At 38.3% G+C, this 20,467-nt stretch overlaps 1 protein-coding gene across 1 annotated transcript; it reads left to right on the top strand.

Annotated features, from left to right (window-relative positions):
* Positions 1 to 3,904: 3,904 nt before the first annotated feature.
* Positions 3,905 to 19,822, top strand: LOC107060767 (uncharacterized). Its single transcript, XM_015309038.1, has 9 exons — positions 3,905 to 4,441; positions 4,685 to 4,861; positions 5,271 to 5,709; positions 5,866 to 5,933; positions 5,978 to 6,058; positions 6,173 to 6,319; positions 18,633 to 18,705; positions 19,391 to 19,437; positions 19,613 to 19,822. Exons 1-9 carry the CDS (start codon positions 3,905 to 3,907, stop codon positions 19,820 to 19,822), a joined length of 1,779 nt encoding a protein of 592 aa, XP_015164524.1.
* Positions 19,823 to 20,467: the final 645 nt, after the last annotated feature.

Raw genomic sequence — 20,467 nt, 5'->3', positions numbered from 1 at the left:
GCACACTTTCCTCCATCACCATCACCAAAATCAGTATACCAGCCCTCAGACTTTCCCTCAAAACTATCAAGCCCCTAAAAATGCCCAGAGTCCCTCCACTGCTCCACCCCTATCTCAGAAAGCCACTTTCCAAATCCCGATCCCCAATGAGCATAACGCCAATGGTTCTGAGCTCGACCACTACGAAAAGCGAGAGGGAGAGTGGAGGTCAAAGGAGAGGCCACCAAGCTGGATATAAAGGAAGAGATCCGAAAGGCCATGAAAGAGTTGTCGTGTATTCCTGAAGTCGCCGATTTGAGTTATGGGGATTTATGCATTCATCCGAATTTGGACCTCCCGAAAGGGTTCAAGGTGCCAAAATTCGACGTTTTCAGAGGAATGGGGAACCCCTTAGCACACCTGAGGGCCTACTGTGACCTGCTTGTGGGAGTTGGAAGAGATGAAGCTTTACTAATGTGGGTGTTTAGCCGAAGTCTGAGTGGAGAGGCTCTGGAATTATTTACATCTCATGAAACAAGACAGTGGGCTAGCTGGAATGCTCTAGCTAAGGACTTTATCTAACGATTCCCCTACAATGTAGAGATTGTTCCTGATCGTTATTCCTTGGAAAAAATAAAAGCAGAAATCAAATGAAAGTTACAGAGAATTTGCATACAGATGGAGAAAGGAGGCAGCTAGATATGTCTGAGAAGGAAATTGTCGAAGTATTTGTGCGGGTTCAAGAGCCCGAATATTATGATAGAATTATGTTGCTCGTTGGAGCAAAGTTTGCAGAGATAGTCAAAGTAGGTGAGACTATCGAAGATGGAATCAGAACTGGGAAGATTGCCCGTGTTGCTGCCTCTCCCGGATCCTCGGGTTTGTTGAAGAAGAAAAGAGAAGATGTGTCTTCTATCTCTTATGAGGGGAAAAAGACCCCAAGGAAATCCTCATCATACCAAGGTCGTTCTCGATTTTCACAGAGTTCGTACCCGGTTTGTTATGCACAGACTGATTACCCAAATACCCCTCCCCCCAGTTACCAAAATACTCCCCCTCCTATCTACCAAACTCCCCCTCCTATCTACTAAACTCCCCTTCAAGTTTACCAGATTCCATCTCATCACTACCGAAACGCCGCCGCCAACTGTGCCAACGTTCAGACAAATTACCAAACTCCTCCCCTATAGTACCAAACCCCAGCTCCACTTAACCAAAATACCCCCTCGAACTACCAAGCTCCACAGCCAAATTACCAAACCAACTCATATCCCAGATATCAAGCCCTCCGTCCAAACGCTCCAAATTATCGCCAGATGCCTCCCCCTCAACAAGGCAATTATGATTCTCTCCATCCTAGATTTGAGAAGAAGCCTGCTAGAAATTTCACTCCGCTCATCGAAAGACGAACAAAGCTATTCGAGTGATTAACTGCGGTAGGATATATTCATCCAGTGGGGCCCAAGTTGGTTGACACTAGCTCAAAGTTTTACAGACCTGACCAGAGGTGCGCTTATCACTCCAACGGTATTGGACATGATACCGAGGACTGTATCAACCGAAGCATAAGATCCAAGTCCTGATTTACCAAAAAGTGGTCTCTCTCCATACAGTCGCGCCCAATGTCAATAGTAATCCTTTGCCAAATCATGGAGGCGTCACTATCAATATGATAGAGACGGATGATGATTGGTGTGTGACAAAGGCAATAGTTCTAATAACTCCTGATGAACTGGAAAGGATTGTAGCTTCGTTGAACATTAGAGAGAAGAAAGAGTTTGTGATTCTGACACCCGGATGATTGTTGCCTTGGTGGCAAGAGAAACTCTTGCCCGACCAAAATTTGTGATTGAAACGGCCGCCACTCAAGGCATGACCAGATTCGGTAGATGCTATACACCGGAAGAGTTGGCTCAAGGAAGGCAGAAGAAGGACCAAACAAAAAGGCCGATCAGTGAACACGAGGCCGAGGAGTTCTGGAGATAAATGCAGCCGAAAGATTATTTGATTGTGAAGCATTTGGAGAGGACGTCAGCTCAGATTTCTGTATGGGCCTTGTTGATGAGTTCGCAAATGCATAGGCAAGCTCTGATGAGGGCTTTGGATGATACTTATGTGCATGTGGGTACTAACAATGATAACCTACCAGCCATTATAAACCTGGTCATTCGAGGACACCGAATCAGTTTTTGTGACGAAGAGCTGACCTTTGAAGGAAGGATGCACAACAAAGCTCTGCACGTCACCATCAAATGCCGGGACAATTATAAATCATGTTTTGGTCAACGATAGGTCCAGTCTCAACATCTGCCCGCTTTCAACTCTCAAGCAGCTGAAATTCGACTTGGGAAAGGTTCAACAAAACCAGGTCAATGTGAGAACTTTCGATGGAGTGAAGAGAGACACGATATGAGCAGTAAACTTGGGAATTCAGATGGGTCCAGCAGAGTTTAATGTGGAGTTCCAGGTGTTGGATATCAATACCAGTTACAACTTACTTCTGGGAAGACCGTTTATTCATATGGTCGGGGATGTGCCATCTACCCTTCACCAACTGATAAAATTTGTTTGGAAGGACCAAGAATTGGTCATTCATGGTGAGGGGAGTCACTCTGATGGGTATGCCCCGATCGTTGATGACGTCTCCCGAGGTTGCGATTTCTACACGGTGGAGCTGGTGAATGCCATCGGTGATGATTTGGCTCCGCAACCTCATATGCCTGTCGTGTACAAGATGATTGCTACTGTCATGCTACAGAATGGTTTCGAACCAGGTTTCGGGTTGGGGAAGCATTTCCTAGGAATTGTCGAGCCCATTCAAGTTACTACCAGAGGGGCAAATTTTGATTTGGGGTATGTCCCCACATATGCTGATGAAGCGGAGATAATGGACAAGAGTGTTGAATGGATGCTTGCCAGACCAATGCCTTACTTGTACCAGTCATTCCCGATGTGGGAACATGTCATCGACAGCGGTCTAGGGGAAAGAATCTGGGGCATATTCGAAGAAGTTGACACAGTCATGGAGTATGAGGCTAGGACCTCAGGAATCCGCAATGCCGTGCCAGAGAAGCAGTTGCAGAATTGGACCTCCATGCCGGTTTTGATCCCCCGTTCATCCTGTAATATTAATTTAAGACCTGCCAATGTCATGTCATGTCACGAGGCAAATTAACAAACTGAGGCAGGTGATCAGGAATGCGAAGAATATAAAGAAGAAAATGTGGTACCCGAATATGTTGCTGAAGAGTTTCGACAATTCGAGAGTCAGCACAAGCCAAATTTGGAAGAAACTTAGACTGTGAATCTCGGAGATGAGGAGTGTGTCAAAGTAGTCAGGATTAGTGTCTATATGACCGAAGCTCAAAGAAGGGATCTGGTTTTTTTGCTTAGAGGATACATTGATGTATTTGCCTGGTCTTACAGAGATATATCAGGGCTGAGTACGAATATGGTGTCACACAAGTTGTCGATTAATCCAAAATCCAGTCCAATAAAACAAAAGACTCAGAAGTTTAAGCATGAGTTGAGTTTGAAGATCAAAGAGGAGATTACCAAACAGATCAAGTCTCAAGTAGTGGAAGTGACGCAATATCCGACTTGGTTAGCCAACGTTGTTCCGGTTTCCAAGAAAGACGGAAAGATCAGAATTTGTGTTGACTACAGAGATCTCAAAAAAGCAAGCCCGAAAGATAATTTTCCATTACCAAACATCCACATTCTTATTGATAACTGTGCTAAGCATGTGATGCAGTCATTTGTGGATTGTTATGCGGGCTATCACCAGATCCTGATGGATGAAGAAGATGCAGAAAAGACAGCCTTCATTACGCCTTGGAGTGTATATCATTATTGGGTGATGCCTTTTGGTCTCTAAAATGCTGGTGCTACTTATATGAGGGCTATGACAATCATCTTTCACGATATGATTCACAAGGAGATCGAGGTGTATGTAGATGATGTCATAATCAAGTCCCGCGAGAGTTTGGATCACTTGACTCACTTGAGGAAATTCTTTGATCGTCTACGCCGATACATTTTGAAGTTAAATCCCGCCAAATGTGCTTTTGGAGTGCCAGTTGGCAAGTTATTGGGATTTATAGTCAACAGGATGGGAATTGAGCTTGACCCTTCCAAGAGCAAGGCGATCCAAGAATTACCTCCCCCGAAGACCAAGAAGGAGGTGATGAGTTTTCTAGGAAGGTTGAACTACATCAGCTGGTTCATATCTCAATCCATGGTGGTGTGTGAACCCATCTTCAAGTTGTTGAAAAAAGATGCCCTAACCAAGTGGACCGGAGAATGTCAAACCGTTTTTGATGCCATCAAGAATTATTTATCCAATCCACCTGTGTTATTTCCTCCGCGAGAAGGGAGTCCTTTGTTATTGTATTTATCGGTCTCGGATAACGCATTTGGATGTGTGCTTGGTCAACAGGACGAAACTGGGAAGAAGGAGGGAGTTATTTATTACTTGAGCAAAAAATTCACTCCATATGAGGCTCGTTACACTTTTTTGGAGAGAACATGTTGTGCTTTGACTTGGATTGCTCAGAAGTTGAGACATTATTTGTCTTCTTATACAACATACCTTATTTCAATGATGGACCCGTTAAAGTATATTTTCCAAAAAGCAATGCCGACCGGGAAATTGGCTAAATGGGAAATGCTTTTGAGCAAATTTGACATTATGTATGTGACTCAGAAGGCGATAAAAGCACAAGCCTTAGCTGATCATCTTGTGGAGAATCCGGTGGATGAAGAGTACGAACCACTCAAGACTTATTTTCCCGATGAAGAAGTAGCATTTGTAGGTAAAGATATTTCTGAAGCATACCCTAGTTGGAGAGTGTGTTTTGATGGAGCGGCGAATCATCAAGAGGTATCGGAGCAGTCTTAGTGTCAGAATCTGGTCAGCACTATCCTATGGTAGCTAAACTCCAATTTGATTGCACAAACAACATAGCGGAATACGAAGCTTGTATCCTTGGTTTGAAGATGGCCATCCAGATACAAGTTATGTTGATCCCTTGGATATAGAGGTAAAAGAGCAGCATGTCCATTGTTCACATGTTGAAGCGGAACCAAATGGTTTGCCTTGGTATTTTGACATCAAGAAGTATTTAGAGACCGGGACTTATCCTGAGAATGCAACGCTCAACCTGAAGAAGTCAATATGCCGTATGGCCCTCAATTTCTTTGCAAGTGGGGAAATCCTTTATAGGAGGACTCCAGATTTAGGTCTTCTCAGATGTGTTGATGCTAGTGAAGCTGCAAAGATTCTGGAACAGATACATGCCGGAGTTTATGGTACTCACATGAATGGACTCACTTTGGCAAAGAAGATCCTCCGAGCCAGTTATTTTTGGATGACTATGGAGCATGATTGTTGCAAGTTTGTGCAGAAATATCATAAATGTCAAGTGCATGGTGATTTGATTAGAGTGCCTCCTCCCAAACTCAATGTTATGAGTTCACCTTGGCCGTTTGTAGCTTGGGGCATGGATGTCATTGGTCTAATAGAGTCGGCCGCCTCTAACGGACACAGATTCATTTTGGTTGCCATTGACTATTTCACTAAGTGGGTAGAAGCAGCTCCATACAAGTCGGTGACCAAGAAAGTTGGAGCTGATTTTGTTCACAACAATTTGATATGTAGGTTTGGAGTACCAGAATCCATCATTATTGATAATGGAGCAAACCTCAACAGTCATTTGATGAGGAAGATATGTGAGCAACTCAAAATTACTCATCGAAACTCAACTGCCTAGTGTCCTCAAATGAATGGAGCTGTAAAATCCGCCAACAAGAACATAAAGAAGATCCTAAGGAAGATGATTGACAATCACAGAGGTTGGCATGAGTTATTGCCTTATGCTTTGTTAGGTTACAGAACGACTATCAAGACGTCAATTGGAGCTACTCCATACTTGTTAGTATATGGAACGGAAGCAGTTATACCTACAAAAGTTGAAATACCGTCGTTGAGAATTATCAGGAAACTGAGTTGAATGATGTTGATTGGGTTTGCAAGCGAATTGATCAGTTAACATTGATTGATGAGGAGAGAATGGTTGCGGTTTGTCATGGTCAACTGTATTGACAGAGAATGATTCGTGCTTTCCATAACAAAGTAAGAGCCAGGATATTTAAAATCGGCTAGTTGGTCCTTAAACGAATTTTCACTCATCAGGATGAGTACAAAGGGAAATTTGAACCAAATTGGCAAGGACCCTACATGGATCGCAAAGTGTTATCTGGAGGTGTCTTGGTCCTGTCGGAGATGGATGGCACCGAATGGCCGAAACCAATCAACTCAGATACTGTCAAGAGATATTATGTGTGAAGCTTCAATTTGTGTTTCTATCATTTCCTTGTAATCGTTCTATTCGCTTGTAATCGCTTTGTTTGATATTTTATCCCTTTGTAATGAACTACGTCTGACTTGAATTCTCAAAAATGAGATACGTAGGCGGCCTATGTCGGCCTCAGTCACTCATTTATCCCCTTTTAATATTTTTCCTTGTATTTGAACTACGTTCGACCTAAATTCTCAAGAATGAGATTCGTAGGCGGTCTATGTCGGCCTCGGTCAGTTTCATCCTTGAGCGGGAACTACGTTTGACCTGATTCCTGCGTCAACGGGAAACGTAGGCGCCACAACGGCTCGGTCATATCTCCCGTAAGATTTCTATTTTTCTTTACAATAGAAACTGGGACAGAATTTTTGAGAGGGACTCAAAAATTCTCAAGAAGAAGATCTCTCAAACAAAGTCGAGACTGAAGTTACTTTGAAATTTGCAACTGGACAGAATTTTTTGAGAGGATCTCAAAAAATTTCGTGATTTGATCACCAACGGTTAAAGATAAGCCAAGACAGTTGACTGGATAGAAATATTAAGGATGGCCTCAAAATTTCATTAGGGTTTATCGAGAGTTTAGAGCAACTTTGAATACTTCCCAACAAATAATCGAATAGATCTCGAGACGTCAACTCCAAAGGCGTTCATTAAGCTCGACGCGGCATGACACTTGGCAGTGACCTTTTCCAAACATTACTTTTCAAAATCTATTTTCCTTAAAAACTTTTCTTTCATGTTTCAATTATTTTTGCATAAAAATGTTTTGTCTTATCTATCAAGAAGCGGGAGATCAGAAAAATCAACCGGAGATAGCAAGACAAGGAGTAGACAACCGAAGAGATCGACACAGATCAGTTCATTTTTAAACTAACAATTTTTCTGTGGATGTAGGTCTATAGGTTTACCTCAAAATTAGTATATTCCTCCATTCAACGAATATGGAGAAGTCAAAAGGGTGAAGAGCTCCCCAAAATGGACAATTTTTATGTGGATGCAGGAAATATTTTATACTGCTTATATCAAAGATTTGAGAATATGAATAACATTATTTCATTCAATTCCCAACTAGGCGAAGCCCATATTGAACGCGCAACTATGTTCAGAGATGGAATGAATGAAAACCCCAAGGAAAGACATTTTACTGTTTTCCATCAACTAAAGATACTTAGAGGACATTATTTGCATCATATTATCAGACATGATAATATTACTACCCGGAGAGTCATTTATATCGTATTGTCAAATGAGATGATATCATTTCTCTGAGGGTCATTTTTATTTGTATTGTCGATTATGACGATACCGCCACCCAGAAGATATCCAGAAGATCACCTATGTTGCTCGGTGAAGCATTATCTTCATTCTGTATCAAGGAGGCATCAAGAGAAAGATGTCATGCATTGCAAGAGAAAGAAGGCATGCATCGCAAGAGAAAGAAGGCATGCATCGCAAGAGGAAGAAGTCATGCATAGCAAGAGAAAGAACGCATGCATTGTGAGAGGAAGGAGTCATGCATAGCAAGAGAAAGAAGTCATGCATAGCAAGAGAAAGAACGCATGCATTGTGAGAGGAAGGAGTCATGCATAGCAAGAGAAAGAAGTCATGCATAGCAAGAGAAGGAATTCATGCATAGCAAGAGAAGGAGGTCATGCATAGCAAGAGCAAAAAGTCATAGATTGCAAGAGAAAGAAGTCATGCATCAAGAGAAAGAAGGCATGCACAAGAGAAGGAATCATGCATTGCAAGAGAAAGAGTCATGCATCGCAGGAAAGGAAGCCATGCATCGCGAGAAAATCAACATTAGCTGCATCATTTTCATTTATAAAAACAGTATCAACTGAACCATCAACAACGACGTCAAGAAGAACTATCAACATATTACATCAGCCTATTTTATTACCTAAACATCAAAGAAATAGTACATTGAAGATTATATTGCAAATATTATATACAAGCTTTATTTGATTCACGTCAAACTGGAGGAAGCTGACGTCAAATGTTCAAGGAGAGCAATCAAGTGTCAACATGGTAAAAGACACTATCTCCCCATCTGAATTCCACTTTATGCTAATGAGTTATCTTAATCTTTTTCGAGAGCATCCCAAGAGGATGAATTCTCAAAGCAAACCACAGGTGCGGACAACATCAAAAAGGATGCAGCACAACGTAGAACTTTTTCTTAGCAGCGAACTGGGACATAGTCCAAAGAGGAACGCCAAACTCTTAGGACGCGAGCTGAGGAGCGACTTCCACCACAATCAAACCACACCCCTATCAGAAGGCATGTGGGTTTTTCTTTAGGTTTATCGGTTTCAGTTTCGCATCCGGAAATAGCTTTCCAATCCGAGTGACAATATGCCAAAAGTTTTGAAAATTATGTTCGTGTAAGTTCTTAATTATGGGTGTGAAGCGCACCACATTCATGGCTAAGAGGTTGCAATCCTTCTTTTCATACTCGACTTACTTTGTCTTTTTCCAGAACCAAAAGTTATCTCTCATAATAGATTTCCTTTTCAACCGACTGAGTCGAACTACAAGCAGCATGATTTCCTAAGTTGAGGGATATGTATGCGAGCTCAATGTTGAAAACTCGGCTATATTTCGACATTCTGTCTTAAATCTTACTCCTGAGCGTTCTGGTATCTTCATAATTCGATATCGGAATGACTTTTGAATTTTTTCAAAATCGTGCGTCAAATTGAGCGTATCGAACTACAAGTGGCCTGAATTCTCATATAGCCTGAGATATGTAGGAAACCCATTTTTGGGGTTCAGCAATAATTCCTATAGTCCGCACCAAAACCCCTCTTTCAGAAAAGATGAAAATGTGGTCGGTCAAAATTGGTTTCGTCAATTTCATTTTCCTCAGATCTCTTTCATCAATCCAAGTAAAATGAGTGATAGTTGTTGACACCCAATTTTGACCCTCCTCAATAATAATTCATTTTTGAGCTTCTTAATTCCCAAATGATTTAGAATAATTAGTTTTATAAAATCCAAATACTTTTCAAAGTCATTTTAAGTGATTTTAATCGATTTTCATAATTTAATACAGTGAATATAGTTGGTATATTCCATAAATATTTGAAAATCATCTCAAAAAGATTTTATTATAAATATTCTATTAAAATTAGTTTAGTTTAAATTATAGTTAATTTTAAAAATCAATTGGTTTATAGTTGAATTAATTATTTTATTATTGTTAAGATTAAGAAGTTTATTAATTAATTAATATTAATTCATCTTATTTTTAAATTTTAGCTGAATTTGCTAATCAAAATCAATTTGGCTACAACATTAAAATCCTTTTATTGCAAATTTAATTACCCTTTTTACCTTACCCTTTTTAAGACTCCAAATCGGGCCTGTTTTCAGCAACCCACAACCCCAATACAAATGCCCAACCTTTTCGTCGGTTTTCCCTCATCCCATTTTAATTTCTGACCAACCCATTTTTGCCAGCCCACTCCAAAATTGAGACCCGGCCCAATCTTGTTCTCAAAGAGAACCCCAGCAGCGTGAATAACAAAGGAAGCCATGGCATGAACAGCAGCTCAAAACGACAACCAACAGCGGTCCAAACAGCGAGCAAACGACGCCTTCAACGTTCACAAGAGGGGCAGACGGCGTCAAATAGACGGAGTGACTCACTGCGTTCCTTGTCTTCTTCCTCACGTCCCTCTCTCCACACTACTGTCGTAGCCGTGATTTCCGGCAAAAATCACCTGCAACTTCGCCCTCACAGCTTTCACTTTTGTCCTTGCATCGTGAGATCAATACACGTAGCATCTCAAGGACAATTGAATTGATCGAGTCCATTAGTCTCGCCCTTTCCTCTTCCAGAATAGAGTTGAAGCTTCAGAAAAGTATGTCTTCCTTTAATGGTGAAATATTTTGAAGTTTGAATTTGGGTGGGCCTCATGCCTATCCGAATTTCATCCCTTTCTCCCCATTTTTGAACCCTAATTTCCCTTTTATAAATACCCCTCTTATTCATTGTGTGGGGTTAGAGATTCTTAATTGGAATTTTTTAACTAAGGCATAGAGAATAGCTCAAGTAAGCGGTTGTAAAACACATATAGAAAATACATTCGAAAAAGGAAAGGAGAGTTAGTTCCCTCAGAATCTCATTCTTCTTGCTCATCTGTCATTGTTCCCTAAGGTGGCTCAAATTTGAGTTGTTGTTTAGGTTCCTCGTTTGCTGTCCATACTCGACTTTGGTGGTGAAAGCTCTGCTCGTCCCGTCCCTGTTTGTTGCCCAGAAGAAGGTAAAGCTTTCTCCTTCGTAATACTTTCCTCTTTTTTATTTGTTCCAGTGTGATGCTACTGGCCATATATTGTTAGCTATTATTTGTTATTGAGCTCTAGACTATTTGATATGTTGCGTTCTTATTTAAATGATCTTGGTATTCACTTTTAAGCATTGATTCAAAATTCTCTTTTGCCATTTTGTAGTTGGTGTTTCTCTGTTTTGAATTTATTTCATTGCCTGCCTCTTTTTATTTGTTTTGATGTTTGAATCTGTATCTTCTTGTCTTCCATTGCTTAAATATCAGGTTTCTTTCACTTTGCTACTATAATGTTATCTCTTTTCCTTTTGAAATGAAGGCAAAATATTATAAATTTAGTTGATATGTAATCGTATGTTGTATTATCTACTGTTTTGTGGGGATGCAATGACTGGATTTTCTCTATTTTTTTTAATATCGTGTTCGTCCTATTGTTTAGTATGTCGGGTTTAGAATCAGTTTGTCGTCCCCTTTGTCTAAATTTTAGTCGGTTTGCGCCTTATTTGCGGTATAGCTTATAAAAATGTGATGTATTCTTGTTGTTCTGTCTCGTACTTTGAGTTGAGCTAAGATTAAGACTGTTTAAAGTTCGTTTGGCCTAAATGTTGAGATCTGTCTGTCGTGCTGCTTAAGTTGTTCGCGGATTTAGTTGAAAATCGCATAATATATGATAAGAATGAAGTTGGTAATCTTGGTAGTCTATTGTTCTTTTCTTATTCAGTTGAAATGGTGTTTGGATTTTAATTCTTGTATGTTGCTTATGGTTCATCTATCGTAGTATGTCTATTTAGTTATTCCCTTTTGTTTAGGTTTTGTTGATTTCCTTGGTGGAATATTGACTTGGCCCCGTCTTTAGTCACTTGTTATATGGTCATGCCATCTTATTTTGCCTAAGATGAATTGGTTTGCAACTGTCTCTAGTGTTTTGGCTTTTAACATGCTATTAACATCTTGAGGTTTCGTTAAATGGAGTTGTATGACCATAGTATAAAGTATTTTATTTGCTAATTATGCAACATGTGTCCCCTCCATATTTTGAGTTATGTTTATTGTTGGCCTTGTATTCCCTATAATATAATATATCCATAAGTGTATATATGTGTTACTGTCTAGTGTCACAGTTTGTTTGTTAATTTTGTCATTTTAATTTGGCTCATTTGGTCTCTTTTAGAGTCATATATTGCGGTCTAATAGTTGGGTTTGATCGCATTCTCAGTTTTGAATTTCTTAAGTGGCTTTCACTTCGATGGAATTTTTTCTCGTTTAGGTTACGTCTCTTTATTTCATTATTTCGAATGCTAATTTTGTTTTCTTTCTTTTTTTGTGTAAACCTTTTCTCGTCCATGGTGGACTCCTTCTCTCTTGCATCCTCGAGATGAGCCATAAGGGCACAAGTCCTTTTCTTTCGAATTCGCCAGCCTTGAAAAATCGAAGAAAAAGTTTTTGATATTGACGTAGAGGTGTTTGGAGCTAATACAGGATTGTATACACTAGTATATACCTAGTGTATACGAAGATGGAAAATGGGCCTAAAGTCCCCAAATTCAGCTTTGTATTTTGTTATTTATTGGGCCTAAGCCCATTTAGTTATTATTATTATTCTTGTTAAAATTTAGGACAAGTGGAAAAAACTAAGACAGGTGCAGGTGATTTGAATGGGTTTTCGACCCAAAACGAGATTTGGCCCAAGTACTAGCCCAGGCGAACAGTAAACCATACTTGGGCCCAAATTTCTCTCTTTACTTTATTATTTTATATTTGTTTATCTGTCATTATTTGTTGTTAGTCTTCAAGTTACTGCACTTCAATTTTCTGGCAGATAGTCATTCTGAACTAATCTTCTAAAAGATAACTAATTAAATACTCGCTTCCTATAATTTTGAAACATAATCTATCAAAGTGTTTAACTTAGATAATATCCCAATACTTCTCATTTTCCCCTTTTAAAATGGTCTTAACTATAAAATAGTCCAATTTGTCAATTCAAGTTAAGTTAAATTATTTTAGTCAAATAACTAATTGCTGGATAATCGCGTATTAGCGGGCATTTCGGGGGCTTTCAAATCCTTTCCGTAATGCTAATAAGAAACCCGAACCCCTTTGAATATTTTCATTATATTTCTGTTTTAATCTTTAGAAAAAATAGTTTTCTTGATTTTTCTTAAAAATTAAGTGGCAACTCTAAAACCAGTCTAATTATATTTTCTTAATAAAACATTGTGCCCTAAATTCAACCAGGGGTTATTGTACCCTGTAAAGACATGAAAATAAAATATGTGTTATTGTGCCCTAAATACAACCAGAGGCTATTGGCCCTATGAAGATATGAAAATAAAATAGGAGTTACTGTGCCCTATATGCAACCAGGGGTTTTTTTTCCCTCTGAAGATATGAAAGAATTTTTTATTATTATTTATTTATAAAAAAAATTTAATAAAATGTCCCAATCTTTGAAAATAAGGAAATTTGAAATTGTTTTTTTCGTTGTGGGTTTTTATTTTCCAAAATGAATTTTTAGGAAAAATGCCTTGATCAATTTTCTTTTTTTTTTAATTGGATGAACTTTAAAATTCTTTTTGGATTATGTTTTATTTTATTTGGTATTTTTGGTTTGTTTTATTTTTTATTAATTATTTTTTAACAAAATGACCCTAATTTTGATTGTTCAGAGAATGCAAATTTATTCGGTTAGACCGAGCCTCATTGTAGGACTGCCTACATATCCTGTCATAGCAAAAATCAGGTCTAACGTAGTCATAAACTAAATTTTTTTTTTTTGAATTCGCAAAAGACGTCTTCAAAAAGAGAGAAAAGAATCAATTCATGATCGACAATGTCTTGATTTTAGTTGGCACCCACAATTAGTATTATGCATATGAATCAGCTTGAACCACTTTCAGATAAATTTGAGGTCAACTTTGAGTAATATCTATAGTTTCAAATGGTAACTCAAACATACTTAGGTATTTACAAGATCGGTTCATCTTTAATAAATTTAGGGGTTACATTATTCAGTTTCTCATGTTCAAGTGTCCTCGCAACAAATGCAGTCCTACTCCACATAACAGAAGTGTTCTGATCTTAGGACGTTTTAGAAGTCACTCACATTCACTCACAAATATGTTCAATGCATGAGATTGAGATATCATACGTTTGGCCCTCATATAAGTATCCACTAATGTGAGAACACAAAAAATAGGATCAAATAGGACTTGTCATTGGCTTGTAATGTATGCTTAGGAAAGGTAGGATATTCATTTGGGATAAAGTAACTATTTCCTCCTTAAAAGTTGCATTATGCTCTCAAATGTTTTTCGTTTCTGCATTTGAACTTTGTTTTTTTGGAAACTTCTCCTCATTTATTTTCTTTTTTTTCTCTCTTTTTCCCTTCTTGTCGTTGGAGGCTTCTTTTTTCTTTTTTTTTATTTCTAGCTTTTCTTTCTTTGCTTTTTTTTGGACTTTCACATATTTGAACTTTTCACTTTGTTACCCAACTTAAATCGTTTGCGTTGGGTGGATAATTCATAGTGCGCTTAAGGAGGTGAGACCAAGGGATATGCATTTATGCACTTAAGAGAATACATGTTAAAATGTGGTTATTCAAATAAAAAGTTTCAGGTGCGAAATGAAAGTTCAATGGATAACATGTCATTAAGTAAGCTTGAAAGGCACAATATAATAAAAGAAAGTCTATAACCATTTCCTAAGTCAAATGTTGCTCAACATTTTGCATCAACCAACATTCTGGCCAAGTTTTAGATCAACAAAGTCATGCTATTGAATTTTATATCAAAAGTTCACCGCACAATGCACATGAAACAATGATGTCAAATTTGTTTTAGTCTTAACTTTAAGCAAGATAATTTCTCAAGTATTACATAAGTATATCAAGAGATACCAAAAGAAGTCTTATAGGTCACAACAAAGTTGGTTTGTCTTACCAAATAGTTTAATATTTTTTTCTTATGCATACTATTAATTATGTTGGTACCAACCAAGTCAAACTATTTTTTTCTTATGCATACTCTTAAATATTTTTTCTTCTTTTTTTACACAAGGTTAAACAATTTTTCCATTTTTTGACTAAAGTTTAAGAACTTTATATATTTATATATATATTAAAGTAAGAAAGATAAAACATTTTTATTTTGAACTTTGAATAACAAATATTTTTTCTAGATTTATGCAATGAGGGCTTTAGATATTTTTCTTGATTGGACCGAATCTCAAAATAAGACTGTTTATGTATCTTGTCAAAATAACAATCAGGTCAAACGTAGTTCACAAAGCTTGAAACATAGAGTACGAAAACATTTTTTTTTGTTTAAAGAAGGATAATACTTTTATTTTTTTTAACAACATTTAACAAACTTTTTTTTTTTTTTACAAATGATTCAAAATCTCTTTTTTTTTAACTATTAAACTTATATCACCGAACCCAGGAGAATTAGGTGTGCGTAATTCTTAAATTTTTTAACAAACTTTTATTTTGTTGTAGAATTTGAATGCAAACCTTTTTTATCTTCTTTTTTTTTCGAACAAGGAAATAAGAATTTATTTTTAAAAAGAAATAATCTTCTCTTTTTTTTCATTTTATTGAACAAGGACCACCGAACTTTAGGAGGGTTGCCTACGTATCTCAACGATGTGAGAATTAGGTACGCATAGTTCACGAGAATTTTTTTAAAAAAAAAAATGAATTGGAAAACTTCTTTTATTTCGGACATCTTATTGCATAAAATACAAGAATTGAACTATTAGAGATTTTGGTAATATATATATATATATAGTAGAAATCATTCAAATTAACGTAGCAAGTAGCACATAGTTATGAACATGTTGGTATGAAAGATGATTTATATCCCAGATGGACTCGAACCCTGTATTAAGTCGCATTAAATTAAAGATGCATACCATGCAAATAAAGTGAATCCTATTAAGGACAATAAATGTCTAAGGCTTATTTTAGTAAGTTTAACAACCTAGTGGGATAGGTGTCAACACTTGTTGTAAAACGAGCGGACAACTCGAGTTGAGAATGGACAGCTTACTGCTAGTAGGGTTTTTCGGCCTCACAGTTGGTCATTCTCATCTTAAGACATGTGTTACTGTAGAATCCTACCCATGAACATTGTTGCATCTCTGCTTTCTCATGGCTCGGGAGCGTAATCGTATCTCCAAATAATGTATCTCAGAAAATTCAAATTGGTTCGCGAAATAAGACAATTTATATGACAGTTCACATAATATCAAAGCAGTAAAACTGAGAAAATAACACATTGGGCCAATAAATACAATATCCAAAAAATGAAAATAAATAAATAAATAATAAAGTCATACACAAGTCAATATTTACAAGCTCGAATTTTGGTTATCCCCAGCGGAATCGTCATCTGTCACACCTCATTTTTTCAAAAATTAATGTTTCAAAATAAAAGTTTTTCCAATTAAAGTGACATTTTGAAATTGAGTTTTGGTATTCCAACTCACCTAATCTAAATCTCCAATTAAAAGAAAGTTGACTATTTATTCTTTTTGTCCGCGAACTAGAAATTCAGATTAAAAATCCTATTGATCGAAAAAAAGGTGTGAGGCACCCCTCGAGTCCCGAGGTTTTAGCACAGTCGCTTTGTTGACTTATATCTGGCTTGAATTAATTTTTAGATATATTATGTTTATGAACTTTATAAAAGTGTTTATTACCCGCTTTCTTTAATTTATTTTAAACTTATTTAAAACAGTCTTATTTATTAAGATGTTATGACGATCGATTACCGTCGTTATAGAAAAGCCAACGGGGAAATTTTTTGGACCGAAAAACTTTTTGTTAGTATCTTAAAATTTTCCAATCTAGTTCAGATATGAACGAAATCGGAGTCAGTGAGGTCTAGGAGATTTGGTAACAAATGGGGGATAAAATTATGAATTTGATCATATGAATAGATATCTAAGACATTAAGGAACTCGTACAACTTTACGGAATCGAATTTGGGAAAGTAGAACTTCTGAAACTGAACTTAGCGTGAACGGGTATTTTCTGAGTGTCATGGAATAAAGGTGTGTTGTGAAATGGGGGTTTAGCACTCTTAATTTATCTCTATGTTTCCGTTCAAACCGCCAAGGCGGGATTTTCCCTCCAAGGTAGAGCCGTTGTAGCGGAGTGAGGATCGCTATGGCGGAGCAAACGCGACTTAAGTCGGAACTAAACCCGAAAAATGATTTAATCTGCAATTTTCGACCTTGAGAGCTAAGGAACAACCCCAGGTGTATTCTTGACAGCCTTTAACCATTCTTGAGGCTAACGGTAAGGTTTTCACTCCCCAAATCCATTTTTCGATCCTTAGAACTTACTTTCTTGGGTAATTATCGATGGGGGAGGGTTTTGATCTAGGATTTATTGTAGAAAAAACCCTAATCTGGGTATGGTGATCAAGAGTTCGACCTAGGGTTGATTTTATTGATTATAATCCAGGTATTTTGGTCTTGTTTATTGACCCTCGCATTATATTGATTGTTTGTAGACCAAGAACAAACGGTAAGAATTCGAAAAGGGAAGAATCAAGTTTCTTAGGGAATTCAAGCTTTGTTCGAGGTAGGTGATGGTTGTGATTTCTTGTTTGTGTGATATATATTTGTAATTTCTCCATTTTATGCATGTATGTATGCGAACATTGCATGATTAATCACACTAATCGTAAATGAGGATGATTTAATAATTGTATGCCATGAATCAACACTTGATTGTATAATTATGAGAATGTACATTGTGTTTGTGATTGTGGCTTGTTAAATGGATCGGGTGTTACGTTCCAACATACTAACTGGGATCGGATGTCACGTACCGACATAAATATTGGAACGGGTGTCACAATTTGACACACTAACTTGAATCGGGTACCACGTAGCTGTACACTAACAGTTTGAGTATGGATTTCATTAGAGGACCAATGACTTGGCATATATGTATATCTTTGAGATGGTGAAATTGTACGTTGTTTGTAAGTGATAATTGATATTGTATATGTTTATTATGTTGTATGCATGTTTATTATGTTGTAATGACTTATATATGTTTCACCTATTGGGATAGATGTGTGGTCCTACCAGTACACTGTGATTGTGTATTGATACTGCACTTACTCTTTCTTTGTTGAGTACATGGCATCTTTAGGCGGCTATTGATAGACCTCGTTAAGAAGATCAGTGATCGTCATCGAATTCAAGAGTGAGTCAGTTCTTCCGAGCTTCCTTGAGTTTGCTTTTTGTTTAGTCTATTTTCTTTGGACTTAGACGAGTACATTAGGTACTCCTATGTTTAGTTAGGGTTGCAGCCATTTTTCCTTAGACTGTGGTTCCTTGTTAGAGTTTTGGTACATTCAGTTTCAGGTTCTAGGCAGTAATTCCGCAATCGTTTGTTAGACTTTTAGAGTTTATGAGAACTCTACTTTATTTCTGCATTTAAATCTGCTTCCGTATCTTTAAATGCGTAGTTTCAAGGTTAGTTGGGTTGTAGTAATGGTTCTCCCACCAGAGGGTTAGCGTGGGTGCCAATCATGACGGTCTGGGTTATGACAAAGTTGGTATCAGAGCCTTAGGTTCGTTGATCTTGATGTACCAAAACGAGTCTAGTAAATTCTTGCAGAACGGTACAGAGACGTCTGTACTTTTCTTCGAGAGGCTATAGGACTTTAGGAAATCTCTTTGTTTTCTCTTGTTTTCTTTTGTGCTATAACTTGGTTCCAATTGGTATTTGGTAATCCAAATTGGTATCTAATCTCATTCACTATTCTGTCCGCAGATGGTTAACACTCGCTTCAACGGTGTCAGGCCCATAGCTCCCCTCAACGAACCCACTTAGGAGTCTGCAGCAAGAGGTCGCGGTCAAGGCAAGGGTAGATGAAGAGCTAGGGGTAGAGGTTGTGGAAGGGTAGCATCCGCTAAGGATGGAGCTCCGGTTGAGAATGCTCCCAGAAATGAGTATCCTCATGATCACCATGAATAGATAGAGGAGAATGTAGAGGTTGAGAATGATGAGGATGTTGGACAAGAGGAAGAGGTGCAGGCTGAGACTACAGGTATCCCTCCCTTAGACCCAGTGTTAGCTCAACAGATTATGTCGTTCCTGAAAGATTAGGTTGGTTCTGGAGTTCTTCCCGCAGTTTAAGCAACTCAAGCTCTCGCCAATCCCCCTATTGCTATCACTATCCCCAAGATGGGTGGAACTGTAGGTATTGATGCTTTCTTCCGTCCTTTGTTGGGTCTTGTTATGACTGGTAATGATCATGAGATGTTGACTAAGTTCTTGAAATTAAAACCGCATGTGTTTCATGGTTCTGAGAGTGAGGACACCTATGAGTTTATTCTAGATTGTTATGAGAGGCTTCATAAGTTGGGAATTGTCCATCAGCATGGAGTAGAGTTTGTGAGTTTTCAACTTCAGGGCGAGGCTAAGCAGTGGTGGAGAGCTTATGTGGAATGCAGATCTTCAACTTTCCCCCCACTCACATGGACCCAGTTTCATGCTCTGTTCTTGGAAAAGTATGTGTCAAGTATGTGCCTCGGACTTTGAGGGATCGTAAGAAGGTTGAGTTCATGCTTTGGAGTAAAGTGGTATGACTGTGGCTACTTATGAGGCCAAGTTCCATGTTTTGTCTAGATATGTTACGCAATTGGTGACTACTGTAGAAGAGAGGATCCGTCTATTTGTTAAGGGACTGAATTCTGAGTTACAGGTATTGTTTGTGCACATGACTTCTGCAGGAAAAAGTTTTAATGAGGTAACAGATTTTGTGAAGAAAGTGGAAGGGGTGAGGAGACGGTCAGGCCAATGCATTGACTAAGAAAGCTAAGAATGCAGGTAACTTTCAGGGTTCCTACTCCAGAGGTTCAAGTAGGCCAACACTTGCAGCCCAACCAATTCAGTCTGTCATGCCCGCTTCTACAGGTAATTACTCCGGAACTCCACCTTAGAATTTGATTCAGGATAGCCAGAGAGTTGCACCTTCGACGGATAATAGGCCATCTTTTGATCGCACTTGTTATAACTGTGGAGAACCTGGGAATATGAGGAAAAATTGTCCCCACCCACGCATGATGAATTCCGCGCAGCAGCAGACTAGAGCAGTGGCACCCACTGGAAATGGTAATAATGGTCGAGGGCATCCACAAGGTGGGCGAAGAGGAAATCAGTGAGGCCGCGGAGGTCGCAGAAATGGTAACGCAGGCAGAGATATGGCGCAGCTAGGCAAGGAAATCGCCCATCAATATAATAGGGATCAGTGTTATGCATTTCCGGGCAAGAGCGAGGCAGAGACGTTTGACGCAGTGATCACATGTACTATTCTTGTCTGTGACCGGATGGCTAATGTATTATTTGATCCGAATTCTACTTATTCTTATGTGTCCGTGCAATTTGCCTCAAATTTTGATATGATTTGTGATATACTTGATGCCCTCATCCATGTTTCTACCCCTGTTGGAGAGTCTGTCATAGTCACTCATGTCTATCGTGCTTGTCCTATCTTGTTTATGGATTTTCATACTTGGGGTGATTTGGTTATTTTGGATATGACTGACTTTGATATAATCTTACGCATGACTTGGTTGTCCCCCTATTATATTGTGCTTAATTGTAATACTAAGTCTATAACTCTAGAGATCCCCGGTAGGGAAAAGTTAGAGTAGGAACGGGTGTACAAGCCTAAGCAAGCTAAGATCATATCCTTCATTCAGGCTAGGAAACTGGTGGGGCAGGATTGTTTGACTTTTTTAGCCCATATTCAGGATGTTGAGGTTGAGTCTCCCTCTATTGAGTCTATTCATGTGGTGTCAGAATTT

This window comes from Solanum tuberosum, unplaced genomic scaffold (genome assembly GCF_000226075.1).
Source record: "Solanum tuberosum cultivar DM 1-3 516 R44 unplaced genomic scaffold, SolTub_3.0 scf00097, whole genome shotgun sequence".
Taxonomy (NCBI): domain Eukaryota; kingdom Viridiplantae; phylum Streptophyta; class Magnoliopsida; order Solanales; family Solanaceae; genus Solanum; species Solanum tuberosum.
The sequence above is the reverse complement of the archived record's forward strand: the minus strand, read 5'-3'. Positions and strand labels throughout refer to the sequence as shown.